Genomic DNA, 12,525 nt, shown 5'->3' with positions numbered 1-12,525 from the left:
GGTTTGGTCCAAGGTACTCATTACTGTTTACCTTCTGTGAGATAAGAATTAGGAGAAACGCAAAGCAGGCACCAATCTTGAAAGAATATAAAGAAGTTTATTAACAGACCTAAAAGAAGGGGAAAAAAAAAAAGCATACCACACCTTCGGAACTCTTTTCCTTCCCCCCACCTTTCTCCCTTCTCCAAGTGACAATGTAAAAAGACAACCCTTAAGATGTTCAGTCTGTTTACCACTTCCATAACAACCTTGTTCAGTCCATTTAGGAAGAGGAGTCTCTCTTGCTCATGCTATGAAAACATTACCACAACGAGACAGCCGCCCACTTCCAAATAACTTTGTTCAGTCCATTTGGGAAGAGGAGTCTCTCTGCTTGCCTTCTCTCGTGAGTCCCTTCCCCCGACTTGCAGCTTTTCCCACAACTGCTTTCGAGGGTCCACTCTTGAAGTTTTTTGGGGTACAATTTTAAGGTTGAGCTGTTCAGGAACAAAGTTCTCTTCACCCATCTCTGGGAGCATTTAATCTCTAAGAACAGAGGCCCTTCTCCTTCCCTGGGAGCAAAGGGTCTTCCTCATCTTCTTTGTTAGGACTATCTCTGGGAGCATCTCTAGGAACTGAGGTTTTCTCCTTTCCCATTTGGAGCAAAAGTCCTCATCGCTTCCATCTCTCCCTGTCCAAACTTCTCATGAAATTACAGCTGCGTCAGCATCTGCCTATCTCAGCGCAGGTGCTTTTGCTCACGAGTTGAACGCTCCACCCCCCATATCTTCATGAAATTACAACAGGATACTCTGATATATCATAGCTTCACAACAGAATTTCAGCTTTAAGCATCTCCTCTTTCTCTTCCCTCAGGTTTTCAGCTGTTCACAGCAATAAAAGGGTTAATCTCACCCAGGTCTTGCAGCTGGAATTTTGCTTATCGCTGTTGGTCACACGATCTCTGCCAGACAGTGGTGCAGCTTTAGCTGAATCTTGGCCGCACTGGAGGGGGGGAGCCGAGCTGCTCCAGCTGCCCACAGCAGGGCTGTGGGGGTTCCACGGATGGAACAGGGCCCATCGGCTCCAGGATGGCCGTGGCCCAGCCCGAGCAGGGCCTGGGCTGGGCCCGCTGGCCCCCGCATGGGGCCTGCAGCCACCTGTCCCAACACTGGAAACAAGACAGAGCTGGGGGGGGGGGTTTTCTATTCTTAAGTGTGGATCACAGAGGCGGTCACAGCTTTAAGTGGCTTAAAGAATTGTCCATATTCAACCTGGCCAGCTGATAGGTTCTGTCAGGTCACAGAGGAAGCTGTAAGCACCCCTTAGCAAGAACATCACTTCTGGGACTATGCTTGCTAACCCATGACAAGGAGTGACAAGCAGAAGTGGCCTCTAATGACCAGCATGGAAATCTGTGAATTTAACATGCTGGACTTCTGGAAGTAGACATGTTCTTTGGGTGTTTCTAAAAGAATACATATTATAAATTACAGTTGCAGAGGGAAAACAGAAAGGCAGTCTGAGGATGTCAGTAGTTAAGTGACTTGTCTTCCTAGTGGAATTGCTGGATGAAAGGAGCACAATCAAGTTCTGAGGGCTTCTTACAGTATGGGTAAAGAAAGACTGAATTTAAAATACATGGGAACTAAGCAGATAAATTTAAGTGTAGTCAAGTTCTAGAAAATGGGAAGAATGCCCAGACACTGGCAATCTGGACAATGGAGAAGTTTCCACTGCTAAACAAAAGATATGGAAGGAAAACTAAAAGTTAAATTACAGTTTATTTGACTTGAAGGTGACACCCAGCTATCGACAAAGAAATGTCAAGGGCTGAGGTTTCGATTTAGACAAGAGACCAGATCTTAAACAGGATCTGTGAGCTTGCATCATGGAGATGAGAAGTCCTGAGGGCAGTGATGAAGGTGGCTGAAAGCCCAGATGCTGGGTCTGAGATTTGGCTGCAAAGGAGATCAATTAGAGGCATCATTTCTTGCACAGGAGTAGAAGTAAATTTTATTTGGAGAATGTTTATGCGGACTTTGTGGGAGTATTTAGGATTGAAGGAAAGTGCCTGTGTCAGTGAATTCTCTCTTCTCCCTAGCATTGTACAAATAAGTTGGATGATTACAGTGAGGAGGACTGGCATTCAGAGTGGTGGCCCTGCCCTTGTTGCAGACCAAGGAAGCAAGCTGGTGAAGCCTAAGTTGGTTCAAATAACAGTAAAGGAAGGGAGAAAGTAGGAAAATGAAGGAAGTCAAGAGGAAGTGTCAGAGCAAGAGGAAAAAGAAAACTAAAACTAGATGGAGAGGGATAGGAGTTGAATAAGGATTCTGTCTCACATTCCTTCTGTTTGAGGAGCAATGCTCATGTTGTATACTTATCTAACCACTTGCTAGAAATGAATTCTACTGTCATCTTTGCCTAAAAGAAGCCATTTAAGGAATCTGTTTTTTGGGGTAATTTTCTGGGCAGTGAATCACAGAATCATAGAGTATCTTGAGTTGGAAAGGACCGACAGGGATCATCGAGCCCACTCCTGGTACTGAGAGGACAACCCCAAGAGTCACACCAGGGGTCTGAGAGTGTTGTCCTAATGCTTCTTGAGCTCTGCCACGCTGGGTGCTGTGACCAGTGCCCAACCACCGTCTGGGTGAAGAACCTTTTCCTGAGATCCACCCTAAACCTCCTGTGACACAGCTCAGACCATTCCCTTGGGTCCTGTCAGTGGTCACCACAGAGAAGAGATCAGTGCCTGCCTCTCCTCTTCCCCTCATGAGGAAGCTGCAGACTGCAGTGAGGTCTCTCCTTGGTCTTCTCCAGGCTGAACAGACCAAATGACCTCAGCCACTCCTCACACGGCTTCCTCTCCAGACTGTTCCCCACTGGAGGATGGCCCTCCTTTGGACACTCTCTAACAGCTCAATGTCTTTCTCATATTGTGGCACCCAAAGCTGCCCCCAGCACTCGAGGTGAGGCCGCCCCAGTGCAGAGCAGAGCAGGACAATCCCCTCCCTTGCCCAGCTGGCGATGCTGTGCCTGATGCCCTCCCAGGGTAATGTTGGCCCTCCTGGCTGCCAGGACACTGCTGAATCAGATTCAACTTTCTGTTGACCGGGATTCCCAGATTCCTTTCCACAGGTTTTCTGCATGTGGAAGAGTTGTTTAACAATAATTTTCAAAGTGAATTAGATATGTTCTGATGTCATAATGAACTGTTATTAACCCCCTTGGGGAAGAAGGATTGAAATGGGAAATATTCTGCATTTCAGCATTATTCCCAGGCCACCACATACACGCACAAGTAACTGTATAGTGTAAGTAACTGTATAGTGTATGTATATAGCACATGTAGGTATTGCTGTTTTAACTGAAACAGTGAGCAGGTAGGATGCTTGCCGATAACTAAAATCATAATGTTCTTAAAAAACCTTAGAACATTGACAAAGGACAGTTTGACTTTGTCATTTTTTTTAAATAACAAAAATATTTTACTACTAAGTTATCATCTATCTACTCTGCCTGTGCTAGAGTTTTAGGCCGAGTCCATTTGCAAGGGTATTTTAAACAAAGGTGAAGATATATTTAGAAACAGTGCTTTGGACAAACACTGTCAGATAGATGATTTGGGGACAAGATATTCCCTTGAAAACATGCATAAGATTCTTCTTAGAAGTCTGTTTGGAAAATCTTTATAACCAATACTTTGATACAGTGTTTTTGATACACTTGAGTTAGCTTCAAGTTACCCTGTAGGATTCACTTGATTTTCACTTATTTTCCACTGAATATTCCTTTCTAACCAGTGATCTCTGATTAAGTTCATTATGTGAAGAAAAAAAAAATCAGTGAAATAAATACGACCTTAACTTGTCTCAAAAGGGAAAACTCTTGCTAAGTAACAGCCAGCCTCCCTGTTAATGGTGGAGCTTCCATCTTCAGCTGTCTTAGGCACACACAGATCTGGTACTCCTACTCCTTCATGAGTGTATTTCTGCTGCCTCACAGCAGCCCAGCAAATTGGGAGAGAAGTTGTAACTTTTGCAGGATGATCATCCATACATTAGAAAAAATAAGCCTCTTTTTCTGTACATGCTTGATAGTAGAGAGTAATGCAGCCATCCATACAGGAAGGGTGATCAAGCAAGAACAAAACCCAGCACAACTGCTCCTTTCTTCCAGTTCTTCCTTCTTCAGACTCCAGTCATGTGAGGGGCAATATATGTATCTCCATGACTCTTGTATGCCGTGAACGTATATTCTCCATATACTGAGAGAACATAATGGGATTGTGATATGTGGGGATATTATAAAATTGTGTATGCCAAAAGACTGGAGTAAAGTCTTGCAGTTAATGTGTGAAATTCTTTTTAGGCACTGACTCTCAAACTTTTTTTTTAATTAGTGCCTGTTTTTCTGTTTCACTGTCTCTGAAAGTAGCCTCTGGTTGAAGATCAAGCTTGACCAAAGGGTAAAAGTTCAGAATTTCCACACAGGAGGTTGTTTCTGTATGATAGGCTTACACAAATATTTATGTTCTCTAACAGTTGTCTATCCATCTGCTGAAAATCCAAATGATAATAAACTGTGTGTCGTTTTGGTATAGTGAGCCAGTGGCCTGCTTTTTAGTGGCAAGAACAGTTGCTAGTGGCCTGCTTGCTTTTCTTGATTCTATTCTCATTTTTATTTCTGTTTTTTTTTAAATCTTGAATCTCAGAAAGAAATTTGAAAGCATTTTTAGAGGGTTTTTTATGCAGTTCTTTCTAAAGAGCCTGTTGTGTCACAGCAGATAGGAAAGACTTTTGTTAAAAGTCATTGTCTTGACAAGTGAGGCTTGGTAGCTGTTCAGAAAACTCGCTACTGTGTGCATAATTAAAGCACATTAAATTCCGGTTGGTGATTCGGGTGTCAAGCGTTATAATTTGTGGTCTTCTCTGAATGATATTTAGGCAGCTCGTGGACACTTTGAGAACTTACAGTGTTCCTGCATAGACAGCTGCAGTAGTTCATTGCAGTGATTGTTTAAAAAACTTGCACCTGTTTCCAGTTTCAGATTCTAATTATTAGATCTATTTATGGTTCTTCTTGGCAAAAACAGTCTAATCACAGGTTATTTTAATAACATTGCTTGTTTTGAAGTAGCTACTGCTGTAGTTTCATGGTACTTGAGCCTCTCTCAATACTTTTGCATAAGCTTTTGGGATGACTAGAAGAAAGTAACTTTCTGTTAGATAAGGTTTTTAAGATTTACTCAAAATACTTTAAATTTTAAGAGTTTGCTCATGTTGCTTGGAAGCGGGGGTGAGATACGGAAATGGTTTGACAAGTTTTGGTATATGTGCTTTTATTGGAATTTTCTCCAATCTTTTTTAGATTGATCCTTCTGAGGTCTCTTCTTTAATTGTGAGTATTTTAATATAGTGCTCTCTGCATGTGTAAAAGTGTTGCTTACTCTTTCTTCTGCTGGCCAGGTAGCTTGTTGGTGACTTGAGGGGGTGTCAGCTGCTCACACCTAATCAGTCTTCTCATTCCCTTAACTTTATTCTGTATTTTCACTTAATTCTTGTTGCTTAAGAACTCAGAAGAAACGCGGTGTTGGTATTTAGGGGTGCGATTTTTCTTCCATTAGGGTCATATACTTGAATATATTTGGTAAAATGTCTTTAGCTGGCTTGTAGAATATGACATACCGTGTAACTCATGCTGTCCATCACTGGTAATTGCACAGAGAGTGTGTCTGCAGAATAAGCTCTTGTACTATCTCTTGTAAACGCCCTCAAATACCTGTTGACCTTTCTCTTCATCTTACTGTTTTCTTATGTTTATCTCAAAATGTCACTTCCTGGAAGAAAGGCTTTGAGCTGAGCATACAGTTAGCGTTGGGATTTTTCATCTCTATTGAGTCTGTTTATTTTCTTCTGAGTGACTGAAGGAAAGCTGACTGTGCCATTCAAACTTCCTAATGACTCTAATTGGATTATAGTGCTCTAGAAATCGACAGCTTTTGTATGTTTATACAGTGGTTCCTGCAGTGTAGACAGATGTGAGCTCAAAACTTGTTTTCCAATTTATGGCTGTTTCATGCGGTTTGAATCTAGAAACAGATGAAGTTTGTGGAGTGATGGAACTTTTATTATGGTTGTTTCATGCAGCACCTGGAACGGAAAACTTTTTTTTAAAGGTGAAAGATTAAAGCAAAATCTTCCTGGCACTTCGTCTTGATGGTGTAAAGTTGTGAAGGTGCACAAAGCACATCACCAGTGACTCATTTCAGTGAGTCAGACTCACTGTAACTACTCAAACTTCATTAATTTTTTTCACACCGAGGGATTGTATTTTGGGTCCTGTAAGTTAACCATGGGTTTTACCAAAAACATTTATATTTAGCAACAAAACAATTAGGTTAATGTAAATACACTGTGACCACCTTTTTATTAAGGTCTGGGATACATTGTTACCTCCCCCCCCCCCCAAAATGCAGTTATTTCAAGGATGGTTGATCTTTTGCAAAAAGAATTTCAGTATCTATTAACAGAGTGTTAGTCAATTTAGTCAGAAAGTAAAGCCTGTCACTTGCTTCCAGATAATGAGTTTTGAATATGAGAAATGTACCTGCAAAATACATTATTCCCACACTGAAGTATTTTGATTCTTAACTGTTCAGTAACATTTCAGGTTTCTCATTCTCTGTCAAGCACCTCTTTGGCTCCTGAACAGTGTGCTGTCTCATGGGGAGAACATGACTCTGGGAATGATGTCTTGTTCCGGCGACCTCATTCACATTCTCTCTAGTTGCATCTTACACAGAGCACTCTGCTAGCCTTGGAAAAGCTTTCCAAAGCTTCAAATCTTCCAGGTGGTAGAAATTTTTGTCTGCTTTTGATATTGATATTTGAGCATGATATTGCTGCCAAGACAGAGTGTGAGTAGCTTTTGCAGGAATACAAGGAAGTTATTTTCTCATATAAGTGGGTCATAGTAGGAGTAAAAGTTATCTTAAATGGTATTAGTTGTTTTGTCTTTTTAGAATAGTGTTTTGGCACTTTGAAAGTTTTTTCTTTGCTCCTCAGTTAAGGGAGAGAGGCACTGATACCGTTGGACAGTATTAATGAGCTTGGATTTGACAGTCAATTTGAGGATCTCAGTCCTTTGTTTTTTTATTGTTTGGAAGAAATATGGATGTGGTGTGAATCATGTTGAGAAAAGTGGCTGAAGATCTTCAGTTTGAAAGCATTTCCATCAGTGCATCTATTAAAATGTTGCTTTGTATTTCTAGTACTGATATATTGAAGGTAATAATGCTGCTATAATTTATTTTAAATGCAAACCTAATAGCACTTCAGAAAAATGTAAGGGCTAATAAAGTACTCTTAGTGTAACAATGCATTTTTTTTACCTAGTGCTTGTTTTAAATCCCTACAACTTTTTTTGGCTTACATTAGTCATTGAGCAGCTCTGTATTTTAAAGAAGCTTAAAAAGGTGGTGCTATATTGAGAGTCTGATATGTGTCTTTCTGATGCCTTGAAATATTTTAGGACTGGAATGGGCCATTTTTGTCTGTTCTTAGAATAACCTCTTGTTTACATGAAGCTTTAGAACAGTACTTTTTGTTTTGTGTGCAAATCTTAAAACCTTAACTGATCATTAAAGATCACACTCTAAGATACTGCTTAAAACCAATATGATGTTGGTCTTGTTGACAGTGAATTTCAAAATCATGTTTTAATAAAAACTCCTATGCTCCTAAATGGCTTCATAATTAATTCTGTTTTTAGGACTGATGCTTTAAGGACTGTACTGATTGGAACAATGAGTTGTGAATTGAAGGGAAAAGATGTTGTGGTGGGGGTTGTTAATAAACGAAGTGGCTGTGATTTTTTTTTTTTTTTTTTTGGTAGTGGTTACTTCAGATCTTGTCAAGTTGTTTATAATTTATTGTGCAGAAAGTGAGGAAGAGCCCTTCTGATTTCTTCAAAAAAATTACTGAATTATTGCTAGACGTGCCTTTGCACATATCTTGTAGTTGAAGTACAGGATGCAGGGCTTTTCCTCTCTAAATTCTTGAGTGGACAAGTAAATGTGCCAAGACAATCTAAAAAATTCCTATTATGAATTTTTCCACAATAGTGTTGTGGATGTGTGTGCTGTTCTTTTGGGGTTCATGGCAAAAATAGTGTAGGATTGTGCACTAAGATAAAATCAATAAACTTGTCTGAATCATTAGAATTACTTAGAGAAAACCAACTTAGGATGTGGCTTCTGTTGAAGCTGCAGTTTGTTTGTAAGCAATGTGTTTTTAGTAATGAGATGCTGACTAGCATTTGTGTCTCTAGAGAGGAAGAGGAACGTCTGAGAAATAAGATCCGAGCAGATCATGAAAAGGCTCTGGAAGAGGCTAAGGAGAAATTGAAGAAATCACGGGATGAGATTCAAGCTGAGATTCAGACAGAAAAGAACAAAGTAGTGCAAGAATTGAAAAAGAAAGACAGCAAGCCACTGCCTCCTGTTCCTTTACCAAACCTGATAGGGATAAACAGTGGAGAACCAGCAGACCTGGATATCCGAGAGAAGAGGAACAAAGTCAAAGAGGTAAAGATGACTGTGATATGGTCCTACCTGTTCCTGTGTCTGACAGCAGTTATTTATATGGCATTTAGTTGTTATGCTTTATATTAAAAAAGAAAAACAGATCTCCAAATCATTAGTAAAAAATAAACTAAAAGTGCACAGGTATTAATGAGCATCAGCATTATTGCATGGGGTTTTTTTTCTGGTATTGGAGTATTAATATTTCACTGGATAACAACTTAGAAATTATTTTATAAAAATTATTTTAAGGATTTCTTCAGCTTAGTGGTATGGATTCAAAGTGAGTTTGCCATTAACACATGGAACAGTAACAAGAGCTTCTTTAAAGTAGAGCATGACTTTGTCAGTTTCCTTTCAAAGAATGGGATATGTTACTGTGTCATAGGATATTTTTAGATGTTAAAAAATTGGATTGAAAAGATAAGGAAAAAGAAGACCTGCTGCTATTATTTGAAAATGATTGAATTATCACATGCTTTTCAAAATACATTTTAAATGGGTCTAAAAAATTAGTAAATTTAAGTAGATTGAATGTTTTACAGGTAAATGAAGCACACTAAGATGATTTTGATTCTGTGGCAACTTACGCTATGGGAATTGCTGTTTGTGGTCTTACCCTCTCCACTCCTGGTTGGCTGTGAGATTCATTGCCCTTTTTTGTCCTGGCCATGCTAATTTCCTATGACTGCTGCCAGACATTCTCTGAGTCTGTACTTCTAACTAGTATGGCAGAAACCTTGTACAGCCTTACTGTTCTTCTTCTTTCCTGCAGTCTGATTTGTTTAATCCCAAAAAATTGGTTTAGCAAAGCAGGAATGGTTCAGGCCAGACATAAACAAGCACAGACTGTTACTAAAGAACATCCAGGACACAGCACTTAGTGTTTACATCAGCTAAATCTACTTTTAAATTGTGATCTGAGTTTAGTTACTTCATAAACCCAAAGAGAAATTAGTCATACACCTGTCCTTGTTATAGGAAGGAGTTGTAGCTGAAGTGTGTGCCATTCTGTGGGTATCACCCAAACTGGAATTTTATTTTGAATATTAATGGTGGCTAGATGGAGTCCACTCTTATCAAGTAATGAACAACTGTATTATACGTGCATGATATGGTGTGGAGCTGTATCACTATTTGTAGTAGTTACTCCATATAGAGCCCTGTCACAACCTGAATATCTGAAGTGGCAAATCATTCCCTGGAAGATGTGCCTGTTAGTGATTACTTCAGAAGGACTTTTGCTTGGGAAGTTGTGTCTGGAATATTGGACCTTCTTGACCCTGCTTGGTTAGGGCTGCTTCCCAAAGGACAGCATTGAATCGTGGATTTGAAAAGGCTCTACTGCTTCATTTGTAAACATTCTGAATGAGAATATACAGAGCATTTTACTTTTCTAAAAGTCTCTGTAAGGTGAAGATGAACAGTGAATGGCATGGTTGTCAACACTTCTTAATTTTTACTACCTATTACTGTAGTTAAATACCTTTGAGATGGATTTAATGTGTAGAATAAAATTGAGTTTACCAAGTAGTGCGAAATTACTGAGCACAGCTAACAGTGAAGAACTAGCTGAAAGAAATAATCAACCAAAGTGTGGAATTTGGAGGGAGGGTTGAAAATTAGTATTTGCATTTCTGAGGTTGTTTGGTCAGAATGCAGACCAAGAGGAGATGATAAGCTCTAGGTTAGTATAGAATAGCAATTTTCTTGGTGTCATGAAAAAGTAGTAAAATTTGGACCATTCTTGCTGATGTAAACCTGAAGGTGTTAGCAAATTGTATGGAATTCAGGGTAGTTTGTGAGTAAGAATCACCAGGTGGTGATCCTTAGCTGCAGTTGCCACACACCTTGTGCTGTGAAAGTCTTACTCCTTTTTTTGGTGATCAGCCTACGTGTGAGTCACACTGACAAGCTGTTTTTCTATTGCATAACTTGTTGATGACTACTTTTATGGTTTCTGAAGTGTAACTTTTCATTACCAGACCAAAGGTTTTTGTGAGACCATGTCTTAAGTGGGTAAGTCCTTCAGCTAGGATAATAATGCCTTTGTCTTGAGCAGTTTTCAGTTGTGTGACCACTGTGCTTGAGCGGCCCAGGATCAAAGGAGCATGACTAAAAATTCTTTGTTATGTGAATTGCCTTCATTGACTCAGTCACTTTAGTACTGTAGCTACCAGGTGATCTCCAGAATTTTTAGTTTTTGTTTCAAGCAGGGCAGCAGATTGTCACTTCTACAGCTGGATGTGTGAAGGCATAGAACACCGGGGTGGGAGGTCTGCCCGGGAGGGAGAATGGACAAATGGTAATGCTGAGGAACAATTGTTGGAACAATGTGGCTGAGATAAAATGTGTATTAACAGTGTCAAATGAATAATATTTTGCCTGAAACCTGTTTTTGACAGCATCAGATATTTCAGAGAAGTCTGCAGCGATTTCAGAGATGTGAAGTGCATTCTGAAATATGTTCATCACTGAGGTCCTCCCTCACTGTTTTATGTAACTGGTATAGACTAATACAAATAGTCTTTGTAGAAAAAAAGAACAAGTTCCAGGAGACAATATCGCTAATGTAGGTCCACAACTAATATATATATATATATATATATATATAGCTATCTATATCTATCTATATGTAAAATATAATTTTTGACATGCAAGATACTATGATTGCCTGGACTGAGACCCGAAAAATAGCCCAGGGAAGCTCCTGCCTCTTTGGAGGCTGCATATCTGGCCACAGAATTCCAGGTGATTTGACCTGCTTTGGTTTACTGTGAATTGTCCTGATACATATTTGAGGAACTTGACTCTCCGAGAACAGCTTTAGACTGTTCAATTTCGCAAAATGAACGATGTTATACAGCCTATTTCACCTCCTATCAAATGGTGAAAAACTGGATAGGATTGGGTGGAATGATGGGGACCATTTGTAACACACACAAGTCTTTACATTTGGGAGAAAGGCTGGAAAATTTTCAAATGAGGATCCAGTTTCTTTTTTTTTACAGAAAATATATTACTAGTTTTTCTTTCCAAATAGCAATTTGATGAAGTCTGTTTTTTTAACATCTCTGTATAAGAAGTGGTTTGGCAGTACTTTAATATTTTAAAAAAGCATAATTTGATTTTAGAAAAAAGTGCATATAAAACTAAAAAAAAATTGTGTAATGCTCTTAAGAGAGCTTTGTAAAAAATTTGAAAGCTTTATATAATAGGAATGTTTGCTGAGCACAGAGAGGGAGGCTTCTTAAGGTCGTGGAATACAACTGGGAGCAGAATCTGCATCTTACTGGTTTTGTTTTTGTGTGTCTTTTGCTTCTGATAATTATATTTAGTGTTACATTGTGTTCTCATGTTTAATTTACAAAATTGTATAATCTGTCTATATTCTAAGAAGCTATTAATTCAGTTATTTCAATAAGGAGCATTTATGAGTTGGCTGATTATTTTAGATGCACAGTGACAACTCTGAAAAGTAAAGGTTTTCCACTTGCTTACCATACATGCTTTATAGCACTTCTCTGGCATATTAGCTTGCTGTTCAGGCTTTTGAAAGATGCTGTGGTGTTTAATTAACTGGTATTTTAAGAGCAAACACATCTGAAAATTCTTCTTGCTGCTACGCTTTAGCTTTGTATTCATATTTTGGCTTTTTGTACTATATAAAAGAAAAATATTGAAAATAGAAAGTTTTTGGGTTTTTTTTAAGATCTTAAGTGCAACCTGTATAATTTTATAGAAAGGCTTTAAGATGTATCTTTTCATTGTGGTTAATGCAAAGAAATCAAGAACAAATTCTGTCTTTTGGAAGTTGTTGGCTTCCTTTCCAAGTTAAATTAGATATAAATTGCTTGAGCACTTGGAATTTTTGGCACTTAATTTCCATTATTGTATTCTTTAGATGGTGTTCAGAATATTTTTTCTTCCTTTCAGTTTAAATGTAATCGTTACATAGT

At 38.9% G+C, this 12,525-nt stretch overlaps 1 protein-coding gene across 2 annotated transcripts in view; it reads left to right on the top strand.

Annotated features, from left to right (window-relative positions):
• The window catches only part of MAN1A2 (mannosidase alpha class 1A member 2), a 136,004-nt gene that overhangs the window by 22,121 nt on the left and 101,358 nt on the right, over positions 1-12,525 (top strand). For both annotated transcript variants that reach the window (XM_010396079.3, XM_019283823.3), the window contains exon 2: positions 8,314-8,569. In XM_010396079.3, coding sequence (XP_010394381.2) covers positions 8,314-8,569 — 256 coding nt within the window. The remainder of the gene's footprint in view (positions 1-8,313; positions 8,570-12,525) is intronic.

This window comes from Corvus cornix, chromosome 1, assembly GCF_000738735.6.
Source record: "Corvus cornix cornix isolate S_Up_H32 chromosome 1, ASM73873v5, whole genome shotgun sequence".
Classification (NCBI taxonomy): Eukaryota; Metazoa; Chordata; class Aves; order Passeriformes; family Corvidae; genus Corvus; species Corvus cornix.
The sequence above is the reverse complement of the archived record's forward strand: the minus strand, read 5'-3'. Positions and strand labels throughout refer to the sequence as shown.